Here is a 13,309-nt window from a genome sequence, read left to right as displayed (position 1 = left end):
CCGAGGTGATTTGGAAAATGGTTTAATAGGTAATTAATATAAAAGAATTGTGACTAGCCTTCCTTGGAGGATTATCTTCTTCACTGGTCAGAGAAGTCAAAATCAATGAACCCTATCCCTATATTTATATCTTGGGGAGTCTCGCTCCTCAAAAGAAAATTTATTTTTAAAAATTCTTACATCAACACTCCCCAACATTCTTCCATGATTGTGACTTTTTTAAAGGAATACAACCTGAAGAAAAAAAGAAAACTCCAAAGAAGTATCACATTCCTGAATTTATCTACAAGTTGTTGAGTTTGTTTCTTCAATGGAGCTAATCAAGAGGAATATGTGGAGGGGGGGGGGGGATAATTAACCTTTATGGATTTATTTCAATTCAATTCAAAATTGGCACGAGGAGGGGATCCAATACAAAGGCTGAGCTAATAACCTATTAGGCACTAATGTTTCTTGCTAATATGAAAAATATTAAGTGCATTTCAAATTGGGTGATTTTAAATGTCTAATATATTGGGTGGCAGATAAAACTCAACTAGAAGTCCTGAACCTAACTCCTTAGAAATATAAAATTGTGTAGTTAAAGGATCACTTTCTGTAAAAAAGCTTCAAGCATATCCATAAAGATCTTAATTCAACTACACACCTCCTCTCAAAAAGAGCCCTTGACATGTATGCATGTTTCATCTATTTCGAAGAATGGGTCGACAACACAAGTCAAAGCGTTCATTCAATGGTTATATGTTGAAAAAATCTGTTTGCTTTTCTTTTCTTTGAGTCTGATATAAACATGCTTTTCACATATAACTCTCCTCTGGTCTTTTCTCAGTTTGGAGATGGAAGTGAAAATCAAATTCATTTGGATCTAGTCCTTTATATCTTCTTGGAGGGCTAGCTATTTTCAATTATGCTTTTCTAATAGCATATGTTTCACTTTCAATTCTTTAACATTGTGTTTAACTTTCTCTATCATTATAATTTTTTACTACTTTCACATTTTCCATTTAACAACAATTGATTTATTTCCTCATAGTTGCTTTGTTAAGTTATATAGCTGATATAGTATGTACTTTTCTTTATTCCTTTGGAGTACCAAAAATGTGTTTTTTTGGTTGAAAAAAATAAGTGGGACAAGGTGAACATGCAAAATGAAACACATAAAATTCCAACAACTTTGGCTAGGACCTAAGTAGGTGTAGAAACAAATTTACTTTACAATGGGAATTGATCCCACATGTGTGGATTCATAATCCATTTCCTTATTCCACTTGACCACATCCGCCTAAAAAAAACTAACGCTTGTCTCTACCTACAACTCTTCCAAGAAGAAAAAAATGAACTAACAGTTCTATGTGGGTTGATGGCCTCTAATAGGGCTCATATCATTTGAAAAATATTGAAGGAAATAAAGATCTCCTTTCAAACATGCAAAATCCTTAAGCATCTCTTCAATTATTTTTCCCTTAAGGAAATTAGGTTGTATATAGTAGTTTTCTTTGGTGTTTTTTAGTTAACCATGTTTTATGATTGCTTACATAGACTAGTTTACCCAATTTATTATTTGAATTTGTATTTTACTTTATGCTTTTAGATTTCATTTATATTAATATTATATTCCTCACACTTTAATGAGACTTTATGCTTCCATTGAACAAATATTTTATTTTCATCCTTCCACATGCATTGGCATTTTGTGCATATAGGTCGAACCTTGAAAACTCCACATGGATCCATTAGGTTATGATCTTAAAGAAAGAAGATTTTAAAATGGATCATGGAAATTGCAAAAATAATTTAAATACTATTTAGATTTGGAATGTTCTGAGTGATTAAACCTCTAATAGTGCTAATACTTGGTTTTGGTAATGAAATAGATTACCAAAAGAATCCATCCATATACATTAAATAAACTAGTCGATGGTCGGTCAAAATTCAAGGTCTAAAAATCATACAGGATATTCTTAACACCTAGACATGGAAAAATATGAATAAATGCTAATGGAAGGCAACCAACGTCATGATTCCTACAAAGGACCACTATGCCCCCCATTTAGTAATTTTTAAAGAAACATATTAAAGAAAAGGATTAGAAAATAAAATACAATAAATAAAGGAAAATTTAGAACTCTCCAATGGGGCTATGGATACTTGAGATGTTGTGGAGCAAGGTTAATAACGTTGTGATGACTCCATTAGGACTATGGATGCTCATATTCAATGTAGGAACACTTAAGAGATGTTATATTCATGCATGGGAAATATTTCACCCCATATACAATATGTTGTGATTTTGATTTTAGCAATATTCATATTCTAAAAGGAAGTGAACCATTTATTGCAATAATATAACTAATGAGTTACCTAAAGTGATTCATAAGAGAAATTAATGATTCCCTCACAAGGAATTATTTTATAGGGACCCACTTCATATAAACACTCAAATTGCTATTAGAAGCAAGTAAAATCTTCCTAATTCCTAATGCATAGTTTGATTGTAAAATTCACTTTAGTAACTTTTTCATTTACTATTTTAAATTCAACCTTGGCTTGAAAATGTATTTATTTAGTAGTTTATTAATCTCTATTAATATTTCATTATTTTGGAATTTCTTTGTCACCCAAAATGCCTTCTATTGAATTATCTTAATTTTTATTACTATGTTTTAGTTTCATTATTTTTAAGTTCTCAATTTGTCTTAAAAGAATGTGAATAAATCTATATATAATGAACTAATTTCCCTTCATATTTAAAAAAAAATCATTTTTATTATCCATATATTTTACATACCATTTCAACTTCTTTTTTTCTTCTTTCTAAATTCTTATTTATATGCTTTAAATTTTCTGAAACGAGATGGTTTCATTTTTCTTTTCAAATCTTTTAAAATAAGTATTTTTTCTCAATAATTAAAATCTTACTAAGACAAAAACTGAGGCGAACTCGAGGGCGAGAAGATAGGGTTAAAGAGGGGCTTGAAGGTTGTTCCCGATGGAGCGTAGCAGACGAGGGAGCTCCACTCCCTCCTACAAGGAAGCAACTTCTAGCAGAGGCAAGTCACCACTGGGTAAAGTCAGAGGTTCTAGTGAGGAAGGGGAAAAAAGTAATGAAAAGGAGTCAGATGGGGCCAGGTCCAAGGAAAACAGTAGCGCAAAGGACAAAGAGGAAGAAGACAAAAACTAGGGAAAAAGGGACAAATATCAAAAGGGACCGTGCAGACCCAAAACGGAGATTACTCCGAGAGTAGTGTTGAATGATCCTGCTCTGCAGGAGCACTGGGAACATATGGGGACTTACGCCATAATCTACAAATTCATGGGAATTTGGCCCTCTGAAAAGGCATTACAGACATGGATCAAATACCACTGGAAACCTAAAGGTAGTATCGAACTCCATCTGGGGTCAAAGGGCTTTTTTACCGTGGTATTTACTAACATTGAAGATAAAGACAAAATATTCGAAGGAGGACCCTACGTTTTTGCAGCAGTAGGCCATGGAAGATGAACTTCGTTCCAGAAAGGGAGAAATTCACCTTGGTACCTGTATGGGTAAGGCTCTACTCCCTAACTCTCGATTATTGGCAACATGGGTCGCTTGCCGCCATTGGCAATAAACTAGGTCGTTTTGTGAAAGCTTCGAAAGCCACAAGAAGGGGTAAATATACTTCCTATGCTAGGATTTGCGTAGAAATGGATCTATCAGGTGCTCTCCCGGATGAATTAATCCTGGAAGTTTTTGATGAGGAATGGGTCCAAATGGTGGATTATGAGCATATCCCGTTCAGATGTCGTAGATGCCACGAACATGGTCACCTGAGTAGAGATTGTCCTCTTAGTAAAGTAGACAATAAAGGAGAACCTAATACTGTGAAGAATACTGAAAACTTTCAGAAAGTTGTAAGTAAAGGAAAAGGAGGCAGAAAGGGCTCAAGGCAACAGCGCAACAAGGGGCAAAAGATCAACCTGAACATGTTTCAAGTGCTGGAAGAAAAGGAAGAAATGACAAGTGTAGACCAAGCAATGGAGGAAGGACCTAAGGAACAAGAGAAGCGGGAGAACTACAACATAACACAAGAGATTTGTAATAGGAAAGAAACTATGAATAGTGAGACTAAAGCAGAAATGGATATGGAAATGACTCAAAGTGAAACAGATCTGGAAGACCATGAACTGCAAGAAATTCTAGAAAAGGAACACCTAGATCTGGAAGGGTTCTTGATGCAGGGAACCACGGGAGGGATAGATTCACTACCCCAAGAGGACTGCAACAGAATACAACAGTTGTTTTTATGGAAGACTCAGGAAAGAGGGTCAGAAATAGGAATAAACACTGTCAAGCTGGAAAACAAATGAGTGAAAACAATGAAACCATCCCCGGGACTAGCTCCTAGAAATGCTGGTAAAAAGAGAGGCCGGAAAGAGCAGAAGGAAATTTTGATGGAATGTGGAAAGCTAATGATAGATTCGGGTAAGATGAAAGACCTAACCCGTTACTCCTTTACAAATCTTTAAATATGAAATTTACATCTAAGAATATCAGAGGTTTAGGAAGTAAAAGAAAACAAAGATTGCTTAGTTCTAGAATGACACAAGATATGCCGGTCATGATTTTCATCCAAGAAACGAAATGTTCCATTCAAAAAATAAGACTCATACACAACAAATGGCTCATTAGATATGAGTTTCTAGAGGTTAAAGCGGAGAACACAGTGGGGGGTATTCTTACTCTTTGGAATCCCCAAAGGATCAGCATTTTGGATGCAGAGGCATCAAGAAATTATCTATCAGTGGTCATTCAACCTGTTGGGGTTTCGGAAACATTCCTAGTTACAAATGTTTACGGTCCTAAAAAATTAGAGGATAAACTCAAATTGTTAGAAGCCCTTAGTGACCTCAGGAGCAGACAGACTAGAATGCCTTGGATCTTGGGAGGAGATTTTAACATGATCAAATCTCTCTCAGAAAAAAAAGGAGGTACCAGAGTGCTCAACAAAGACTCCTTAGCATTTCAATCATTTACAGACAATATGAATTTGGTTGAGTCAGATTCAAGCAATGGAATTTTTACATGGAATAATAAAAGAGGAGGTGAGGCGCAGGTAGCGTCGAAGTTAGACAGGTTCATGATATCGGAGGAATTAATGTTTCTAAATAGTGAAATAACAGCCAGAGTGCTTCCTTTTGGAGGATCGGATCATTAGCCAATTCAGTTGGAAATCAAGGCTATAGATTCTCCCAGGAATAGACCCTTCAGATTCGAAAACATCTGGCTCTCCCACCCATATTTCATTAGTAACATTGAAAAATGGTGGGCTGAAGACTTGAAAATACAAGGATCTAAGATGTTTCTTCTTCATAAAAGATTTAAGCACATTAAGTTTAGACTAAAGGAATGGAACCAGAAAGATTTTGGTAACATTTTTGAGGAAAAACAATCAATGGAAATCAAAATTCTAGAACTCAACAAGGATCTGATAAAAGATGGATTTGATAAAGCTAAAAGTGAGCAGGCGGATAAATACCATCTAGTTTGGGAAAATTTATGCAAACAAGAGGAAATATTTTGGAGACAAAAATCCAGAATTCAATGGCTCAAGGAAGGAGAATGGAACACCAGATTTTTTCACAGATCCACAATAGCTAACAGAGCTCACAACAAAATCTCCATGATTAAAGATGAGGGAGGGGAAATTCAGACCACTCATAAAGATATTGAAGCTGTGCTTGTCCAACATTTCCAGAACATCACTCGGGAAAACACTCCTGACAGGGATCAGTCCATCAGGGGAATCACAGGGCATATCCCCAAACTGGTGTCCAGAGAGGACAATTTTAACCTCAATAGACCAGTTGAGGAAGAGGAGGTTAGCGAGGTTCTCAAAGATATGCAGAATGGCAAAGCACCAGGCCCAGATGGTTTCAATGTGGATTTTTTTAAAGCGTGTTGGCATATTGTCAAAGAGGACATAGTGAATGTGGTTGAGTAAGCAAAACTATCCTGAAATCTCTCAACGCCTCCTTTATTTCACTTATTCCCAAACATGACACTACTCAATCTACAGACAAGTACAGACCTATTGCCTTATGTAATGTGGTTTACAAGATAATATCCAAAGTAGTGGCTAATAGACTCAAACCTCTCCTCCCCTCGCTAGTGTCTGAAGAACAATAAGGTTTTGTGGAGGGAAGACAGATTCTAGACAACATTATTCAAGAACATGAAATGGTGCACACGTTATCCAGCAAAAAATAGGCGGGGATGCTCATGCAATTGGACATTGCCAAAGCATATGACAAGGTGAATTGGAATTATATCAAGAAGGTTCTCTATGACTTTGGGTTCGACCACAACTGGGTTAGATGGGTTATGGCGCTGGTGTCCTCCTCCAGCTTTTCCATTCTAGTCAATGGATACCCCTCAGAAATCTTCAATCCTTCTAGAGGCCTCAGGCAGGGAGACCCTCTTTCTCCCTTCCTCTTTATTGTTATGATGGAAGGGCTTGGGAGATCCATTAAGCAGGCCAAGGATATGGGTAAAATTAGGGGTCTTCAAATTTCAGAGAACGGTTCTGTGCTGACTCATCAAAAATTTGTTGATGATACCTTACTGCAAGGTGTTCCAACAATCAAAGAGGCTTTTGCCTTCAAACAAATTCTTAAATATTTTGCCCTGGATACAGGTATGGAAGTCAACCTCTCTAAATAAAAAATCTTCTTCTTCAGCACTAACATTGCTATCCAAAGAAATATCTCAAGAATTCTTGGATTTCAACGTGATTCCCTCCCCTCTAAATATTTAGGAATACCTCTTACTGCCAGACCCATGCATAAGAGTATTTGGGAATCGGTTCTTAATAAGATGCAGGATAGAGTAAATAAGTGGACCTTCCGTGCCTTGAACCTGGCCGGCAGGTTAGTTCTGACAAAGGCTGTTCTTCAATCCATCCCAGTTTTTATGTTATCAGCTCTCCCAGCCCCAAAAGGTGTCTTAGAGCGAATCAGAGACATTCAAAGAGACTTCCTATGGGGAAAGGAAGAAACTAGAAAGAAATGGGCCCTGGTTTCCTGGGAAAAAATATGCAAACCCAAAAGTCAGGGGGGCCTTGGCCTGGACGATCAAGAGATTCTTTGTAGAGATCTAGGAGCCAAAAGCTCAGTGGGCGAGGATTTGGAAAGAGAAGTATGCCAGCTCGTGGCACAATAATGATCTCATAAGAATGTCTGGAACTATAAAAGGCTCCTACATATGGAACAGAGCCTGGGAGAACAAAATTCTAGTTCAAAAGAATAGTTTCTTGGAAATTAGAGCAGGAGATCTTGCTCTTTTTTGGGAGGACAAATGGCAGCAGGAACCAATACTGTTAACAGAGAATTTTGTAAGCCTCAAGCAGGAAACAGATGCCCAAGGGTTAATCAGAGTTAAGGATTTTTGGGATCTTTCGCAGACCCCTGGAAAATGGAGAAGCTGGAGAAACATTGAATGCGGAGAGGACAACCCCCTAAAATTCAAAGCAGAGGCTCTTGGGGACTTGCTCAAGCAAAGGATGATCTTAAAAATAGAAGGGTAGGATCAATTGAGATGGGGTAATAACAAGCGAGGAGCCTTTAATCTCAAGGAAGCTAAAGGTTTTCTACTTGGGCTGAATTATAGTGTTCCAGACAAGACCTGGATGCATCTTTGGAGAAAGCAAGGTTGGATGAAGATCAAGATTTTTATGTGGTTGGTTCATCACAAGAAAATATTGACTTGGGACAATATTAGGAGAAGGGGAATTATGGGGCCCTCTAGATGCTAGCTCTGTGAGGAGCAAGAGGAGACAATGGAACATATTCTCAATAGCTGCTCTTATACTACTTGGCTGTGGGATTTGTTCTCTTCAGTTTTCCAACAGTCAGATAGGGACAAAGGAAGTATTACTAATACCCTAAACCACTGGAGAAAAAACTTCAAGGAGAATGAATTCCTAAATTTGGCTTGGGCTTTCACACCCTGCTTTATTATCTGGAACGTTTGGAAAGAAAGAAATAAAATAATTTTCAAGAATGGTAAGTCTTCAGCACAACATCTTCTTGATCTTATCTTGAAACAGATCAGAGAGATAGTCAGTTCTACTGTTAATAATATCCCCTCGAATCCCCCCTCAGATGAAGAGCAGAGAATTCTCAGGCAACTGGGATTGCAAGGGATAACTCCTCAAGGTAGAAACAGAAAGGATAATACCATGGTAACAGAGAAGGACTACTGGCAACCCCCACCGAAAGGCTTTCTGAAATACAACATTGATGGTGCCTCCAAAGGCAATCCAGGAACTGCTGGTTATGGAGGAGCTTTAAGGGATGACGAGGGAAATATTATATTTATCTTCCACTACCATTTAGGTAGAGCTACTAATAACATGGCAGAAGTGATGGCGCTGGAGCAATGTCTAGAGTTTCTATCACAGAATCAGCGCTCAAAGATCAGTGTGGAAGTAGACTATGAGATCACCATCAAGGTAGTGAAAAGAATCAGCGGTGGTTCCAGGCCGGAAAGAGTCTCGAATCATTGGAAATTTATCCAGGTTTATCAAAGAATCCAACTGTATCTACAGAGCCTTCCAACCATAAGTTTCAACCACGTTCAACTTAATGCCAATAAATTGACCGACTTACTGCCAATCAAGGTGTGAGCAGTGCAGAATGTGGAATGGCTAAAAAGTGGCAAGAAATTCCTCCAAGTCGTCTAAAGGCTATCTGCGAGGATCAAGCTGCGGAGGACAGGGAGGTTTTCCGTTTTCGTGCGGGGTTGAATTCCATGATCTAATGTCGTTGGGGGGTACCATCTCAGCCCAGCAGGATGTACTAGAGAGGCTATGTGTCATGTTCGGGTTCATCTTCTCCCGGATCATCTCGACCAGGTTTCCCAGGTTTTTGGTTGGCACTTTGTGGTTTTATCTCCTAAATAAACTCAGGATCAGCTTCAGGTTTCACGGTACGAGTTGGCAGAATGGGCATTTAATGGGGTGCAGCAGTAGGCGTCCTCTTCCCGCTTCCGGGTTAGTTGTCCTGGCGATAGGCGGGTTTCCGATGATCGCACGGCTACTAAGTGGTAAGTGGTTTTGTAAGTTTGAGAGCGATCCCATAGAGTGCACGACACGTGGCATGGTGGCAGTTGCGGAAACCGCCTTTCATCGCGCGATAAAGTGTGGTTGGGTTAGGAGCAGCGATATTGCTCCTGGCCGTCGGATCTAGCAACCGGGATGGACAATTGGGATTGTCCACGTTGTTTAGTGGGGCCCGTCGCGTCCTTTCCTTACTTTATGCTCATTGGGGGGTAGGGTTTCACTGTTGACACTGGTTGGCTCCGGGTGGTGTTTTGACCGATTTGTTGTTGTCCTTCTGGGTTTTCCTTGTGTTTGGTGCTTCCGTGTGGTAGTGGGTGGATCCTTGTCCTTGACAGGTGTATTTGTTCTCCTGCGATCTTTAATGACAGGTTTATGTACACTTTGTAAACTATCTTTTGAATTAATGAAATAGAAGGTTCGGCTCTTGCTTCAGCAAAAAAAAAAAAAAATCTTACTAATAATAACTCTTTGTCTTTTAAACATATATAAATATGATATATAATTTTTTCAATTCTTCTGGAAAATATACAACTATTTATTACTATAAAATCATTTTTATTTATAAATTCAATTATCATTTTAATTTTAATTTTAAATTTCAAATTATATATATATATATATATATATATATATATATATATATATATATATATATATATATTATCACTTTCATTATAATGATTTTAAATAATTTTATTTTATTTTTAATATTTTTAATCAATTTAACTAAACAAAACATTTTTAACTAAATTATTTAGATTTTCTTCAATTTTGATTTAAAATAAATTAAAATATCTTTTATTTTCCATTAATACAATAACTCGATTCATGACTCAAATTTCATCTCTCGTATTAAAAAGGAACCAATTTACCAAAGCTTGCTGGAGAGAATTTGAATTTCAAACTTAATAACATTTAACAATGATAAAGCATTCAATTTTGTCTCTTTAAACCCACCATATGTGCACAATGTGAACGTGTGAACAAATTTTGAAATTCATATATAAGACCACGAAGGTATCCTCCAACGAACAGATCGTGAACTTAGCATCATCATAAATGTTACATTAAATTTAAAAAGTCGTGCCCACGAGACAAGAGTTTGCATTATTATGTCGCTGGAAATTAAATTCCATCATAATATTACACGCTTTAATGAAACATTACAGAGGTGGGAAAAATGAAATATTTAACACTCCAAAAATGTAACCCATTTCCTACATTTTCCATCACATTAAATGGTGGAGCCTGAAAAAAACTAACAGACCAACCAAACCCTAACTTCCAAACGAATCTGATTGTCGTCGACCTTTGAATGCCTGGTAGGAGGCATCCTAATTGACGTGAAATCAGATCATTTCAATGCAAATATGCTATGGAGGAAACTGCTTTTTGTATCCACAAACATGACTTTAATGAAATTTTACATCATCATCATCATCTCCACGGACCTGAGATTCGAACATGCAACGAAATCTTTGCGATCCGTAAGGAGAAGGCGGTTCCTATTTCCACCTCCATAGCAAAGTTAATGCTATGGAGGTACCCCCTCTGACAGCGGCAGACAGCGTGGTTGACGTCATGGCGCCCTTTAATCCTCGACCATGCATCATGGCATCCATCCGGTGCATCCATCCCTCTCCGGCTGCCGTGCTCCTGCCCCTCGACGGTGACCCTGCCCGCAGCCACTTTGGCCTCCCTCTGGCGTATTGATGAGCACATTTACCAACCTCCGGCACATTTACCTCAGTCTCGGCCTTGATCGCAACATGATAGTATGTCGACATTAATACTCATATACCCATTTGATTTGAATTCAAATTTGAATTTTGAAGTGCCCTATTTCCAAAGAGAAGCGAGGAGGACAGTCTCGTGTCATATACCCATTTTATTTGAATTCAAATTTGAATTTCGAAGCGCGCTATTTTCAAAGGGAAGCAAGGAGGCCAGTCCCGTGTCAGAGCAGACCATCAGCTGTTTTGAGTTAGCCTTAATGGGTTACGGAAGAATATTGAAGATGGTTAGATCCCCTAGATGTTCAAAGGGTCTTAGCCGTGGGGCTTGGTCCGCCATGGAGGATATGAATCTCTCTAAATACATTCGAATTCATAGCAACAATGGATGGAAAAATATCCCTAAAAAAGCAGGTGAGTTTCAGTAAAATTCTAATTGCAATTTTTATTGCAAACAAAATGCGCATTGAGAGGCTAAATGAGCGGGTAGGTTTTGTTTTTCAGGTCTTAAGCGATGTGGAAAGAGTTGCAGGTTGCGGTGGCTTAACTATCTTCGCCCCGACATTAAACGTGGTAACATTTCTCCCGACGAGGAGGAGCTCATTATTCGGTTGCATCATCTTCTTGGCAATCGGTATGTAGAAAATCAGTGCACATGACACTTTCGGTTTTATTAGGTTTTGAAATATTTTGGAAATCTTCCATTGAGTTAATCTCAACTATAAAATGTATTTGCAGGTGGTCTCTAATAGCAGGACGGCTGCCTGGTTGAACAGACAACGAAATCAAGAATTACTGGAACACTCATATGGGCAAGAAGCTGTGCCTGTCAATGAACAAATCTCAACCCAGGACTTCAGAAAATCGAAGAACAAGATCAAAATCTCCTGTTCCTGTTCAAAATGTTGTGTTCAAAGCCACTACCGTTAAAATAAAAATAGTCGTGCGACACTGTGGAATTGTAAGAGCAAATGGCTATAACGATGAGGGCTGCAGTAATCATATATCAGATGAAGCCTTCAAATTATGGAACATTCAAGAAACCAGGAAATTCTCATGGCGCGACCTAGTTGTGAACGATTCCATCGGAAACGAAGAATTTGAGCGTATTGGTTTGCCATTGGCTGATAATGCCGTCGAAATAGCAGCTACACATTTTTTCTATTCTATGTCGAGTTTAGGTTACCAACAATCTCCTCATTACGATTATTCTGGGGGAGATGCAGTTAGTTTAGCCGAGAGTTCATTGTTTCGAACAAGCAGTCGTCTCAATACTGTAATTTGCTCCCTCTCTGTTCGTCTGTTCAACAGATTTTACATCAGAAGACTTGTACAGAGCAATGGAAAAAAACTACAATAACGAACAAGACAAAGAATGTATTCATGAATTCAATTATTTACAGACATGAAGCCCGTTGCAATCACTTACGCATGGGTGGAGAGAGCTTTAGACAAAGTTGGGCTGCAACATCGTGCGGAAGGAATGAGCTGTGGACAAACTTTTTTCTGGAACACCATGAATAAATCCCGTGACAGGGAATGGAGCCAATAAAATTTTAGGGATTTCAATCTGAAACTTTCCACCAAGTAGAGTGGCAATCAATGCATTCCACAACTATAGTAAATGTTGTTAAGAGAGGTGTGCTGCATTTTTTTTTAAGTAAAAGTATTATTTTCATTAACTATTACTTTGTGTTTGATAATAAAAAGAAAATTGCAGATTCTCTGTAATATTTAAAATTATTTATCGATTCAAGTTTCATTTTGTAATATTTCTCTTGCAATTTTTGTTTAACATAATATTGGTAATTGACTTATATTTGTGTGATAATTTTTTAGATACAATTGTAATATTTATGTCATGATTTTAGGATTAAAATTTTTCATATTTAAATTTCATAAAAAATCACTATATTAAAATCCTTGCAAATAGCTCATTTTCATATTCACTTAAATACTATCAATTACTATTTATCATAATTTAATCAAATATTTGCATAAAATAAATAAGATTAATATGTAAATGTAAATGTACAGAGTTTCTAGTGATTACTAACCAACAAAATTTCTCAGTTTCATATAATAACAAAATAAAATCTTATCAACCATTAATTAACTAAAACATTACTTAACTATTTTATAATATTCAAACTACTTTTATAATAAATATTATTAATTAACAAGTTCAATATTAATAAATATTGGTACATGCAGGCTTTATTAGTTGAAATAAATAACTATATTCATAAACTCATCAATAATTAAATGAAAATTGATTCAAATAATAAATTTTTATTTAATATATATTACAACTAGTTTGACACTTAAAAAATTGTTTTTAACAAATAATTTTACTTATAGTAAAAAAAGTTGTGATTTTACTTAATATTAATAACAAATAAGTATAAAATTATTGATAATAAATTCAAATAATTTTCAATTCAAATAAGAAATAACTTAGTAAATAAATCAACT

The 13,309-nt window shown here is 36.8% G+C and overlaps 1 protein-coding gene across 1 annotated transcript; it reads left to right on the top strand.

Annotated features, from left to right (window-relative positions):
- Nucleotides 1–11,642: 11,642 nt before the first annotated feature.
- LOC149181982 (uncharacterized) lies at nucleotides 11,643–12,194 on the top strand. The gene has a single exon (XM_089414415.1). It carries the CDS (start codon nucleotides 11,643–11,645, stop codon nucleotides 12,192–12,194), a length of 552 nt encoding a protein of 183 aa, XP_089270541.1.
- Nucleotides 12,195–13,309: the final 1,115 nt, after the last annotated feature.

Source organism: Pinus tabuliformis, chromosome 3_2 (assembly GCF_031772625.1).
Source record: "Pinus tabuliformis cultivar Carrire ecotype Pingquan chromosome 3_2, CPIR1, whole genome shotgun sequence".
In the NCBI taxonomy this organism is placed as follows: Eukaryota; Viridiplantae; Streptophyta; class Pinopsida; order Pinales; family Pinaceae; genus Pinus; species Pinus tabuliformis.
This window is presented reverse-complemented; position numbering and strand designations above follow the sequence as displayed.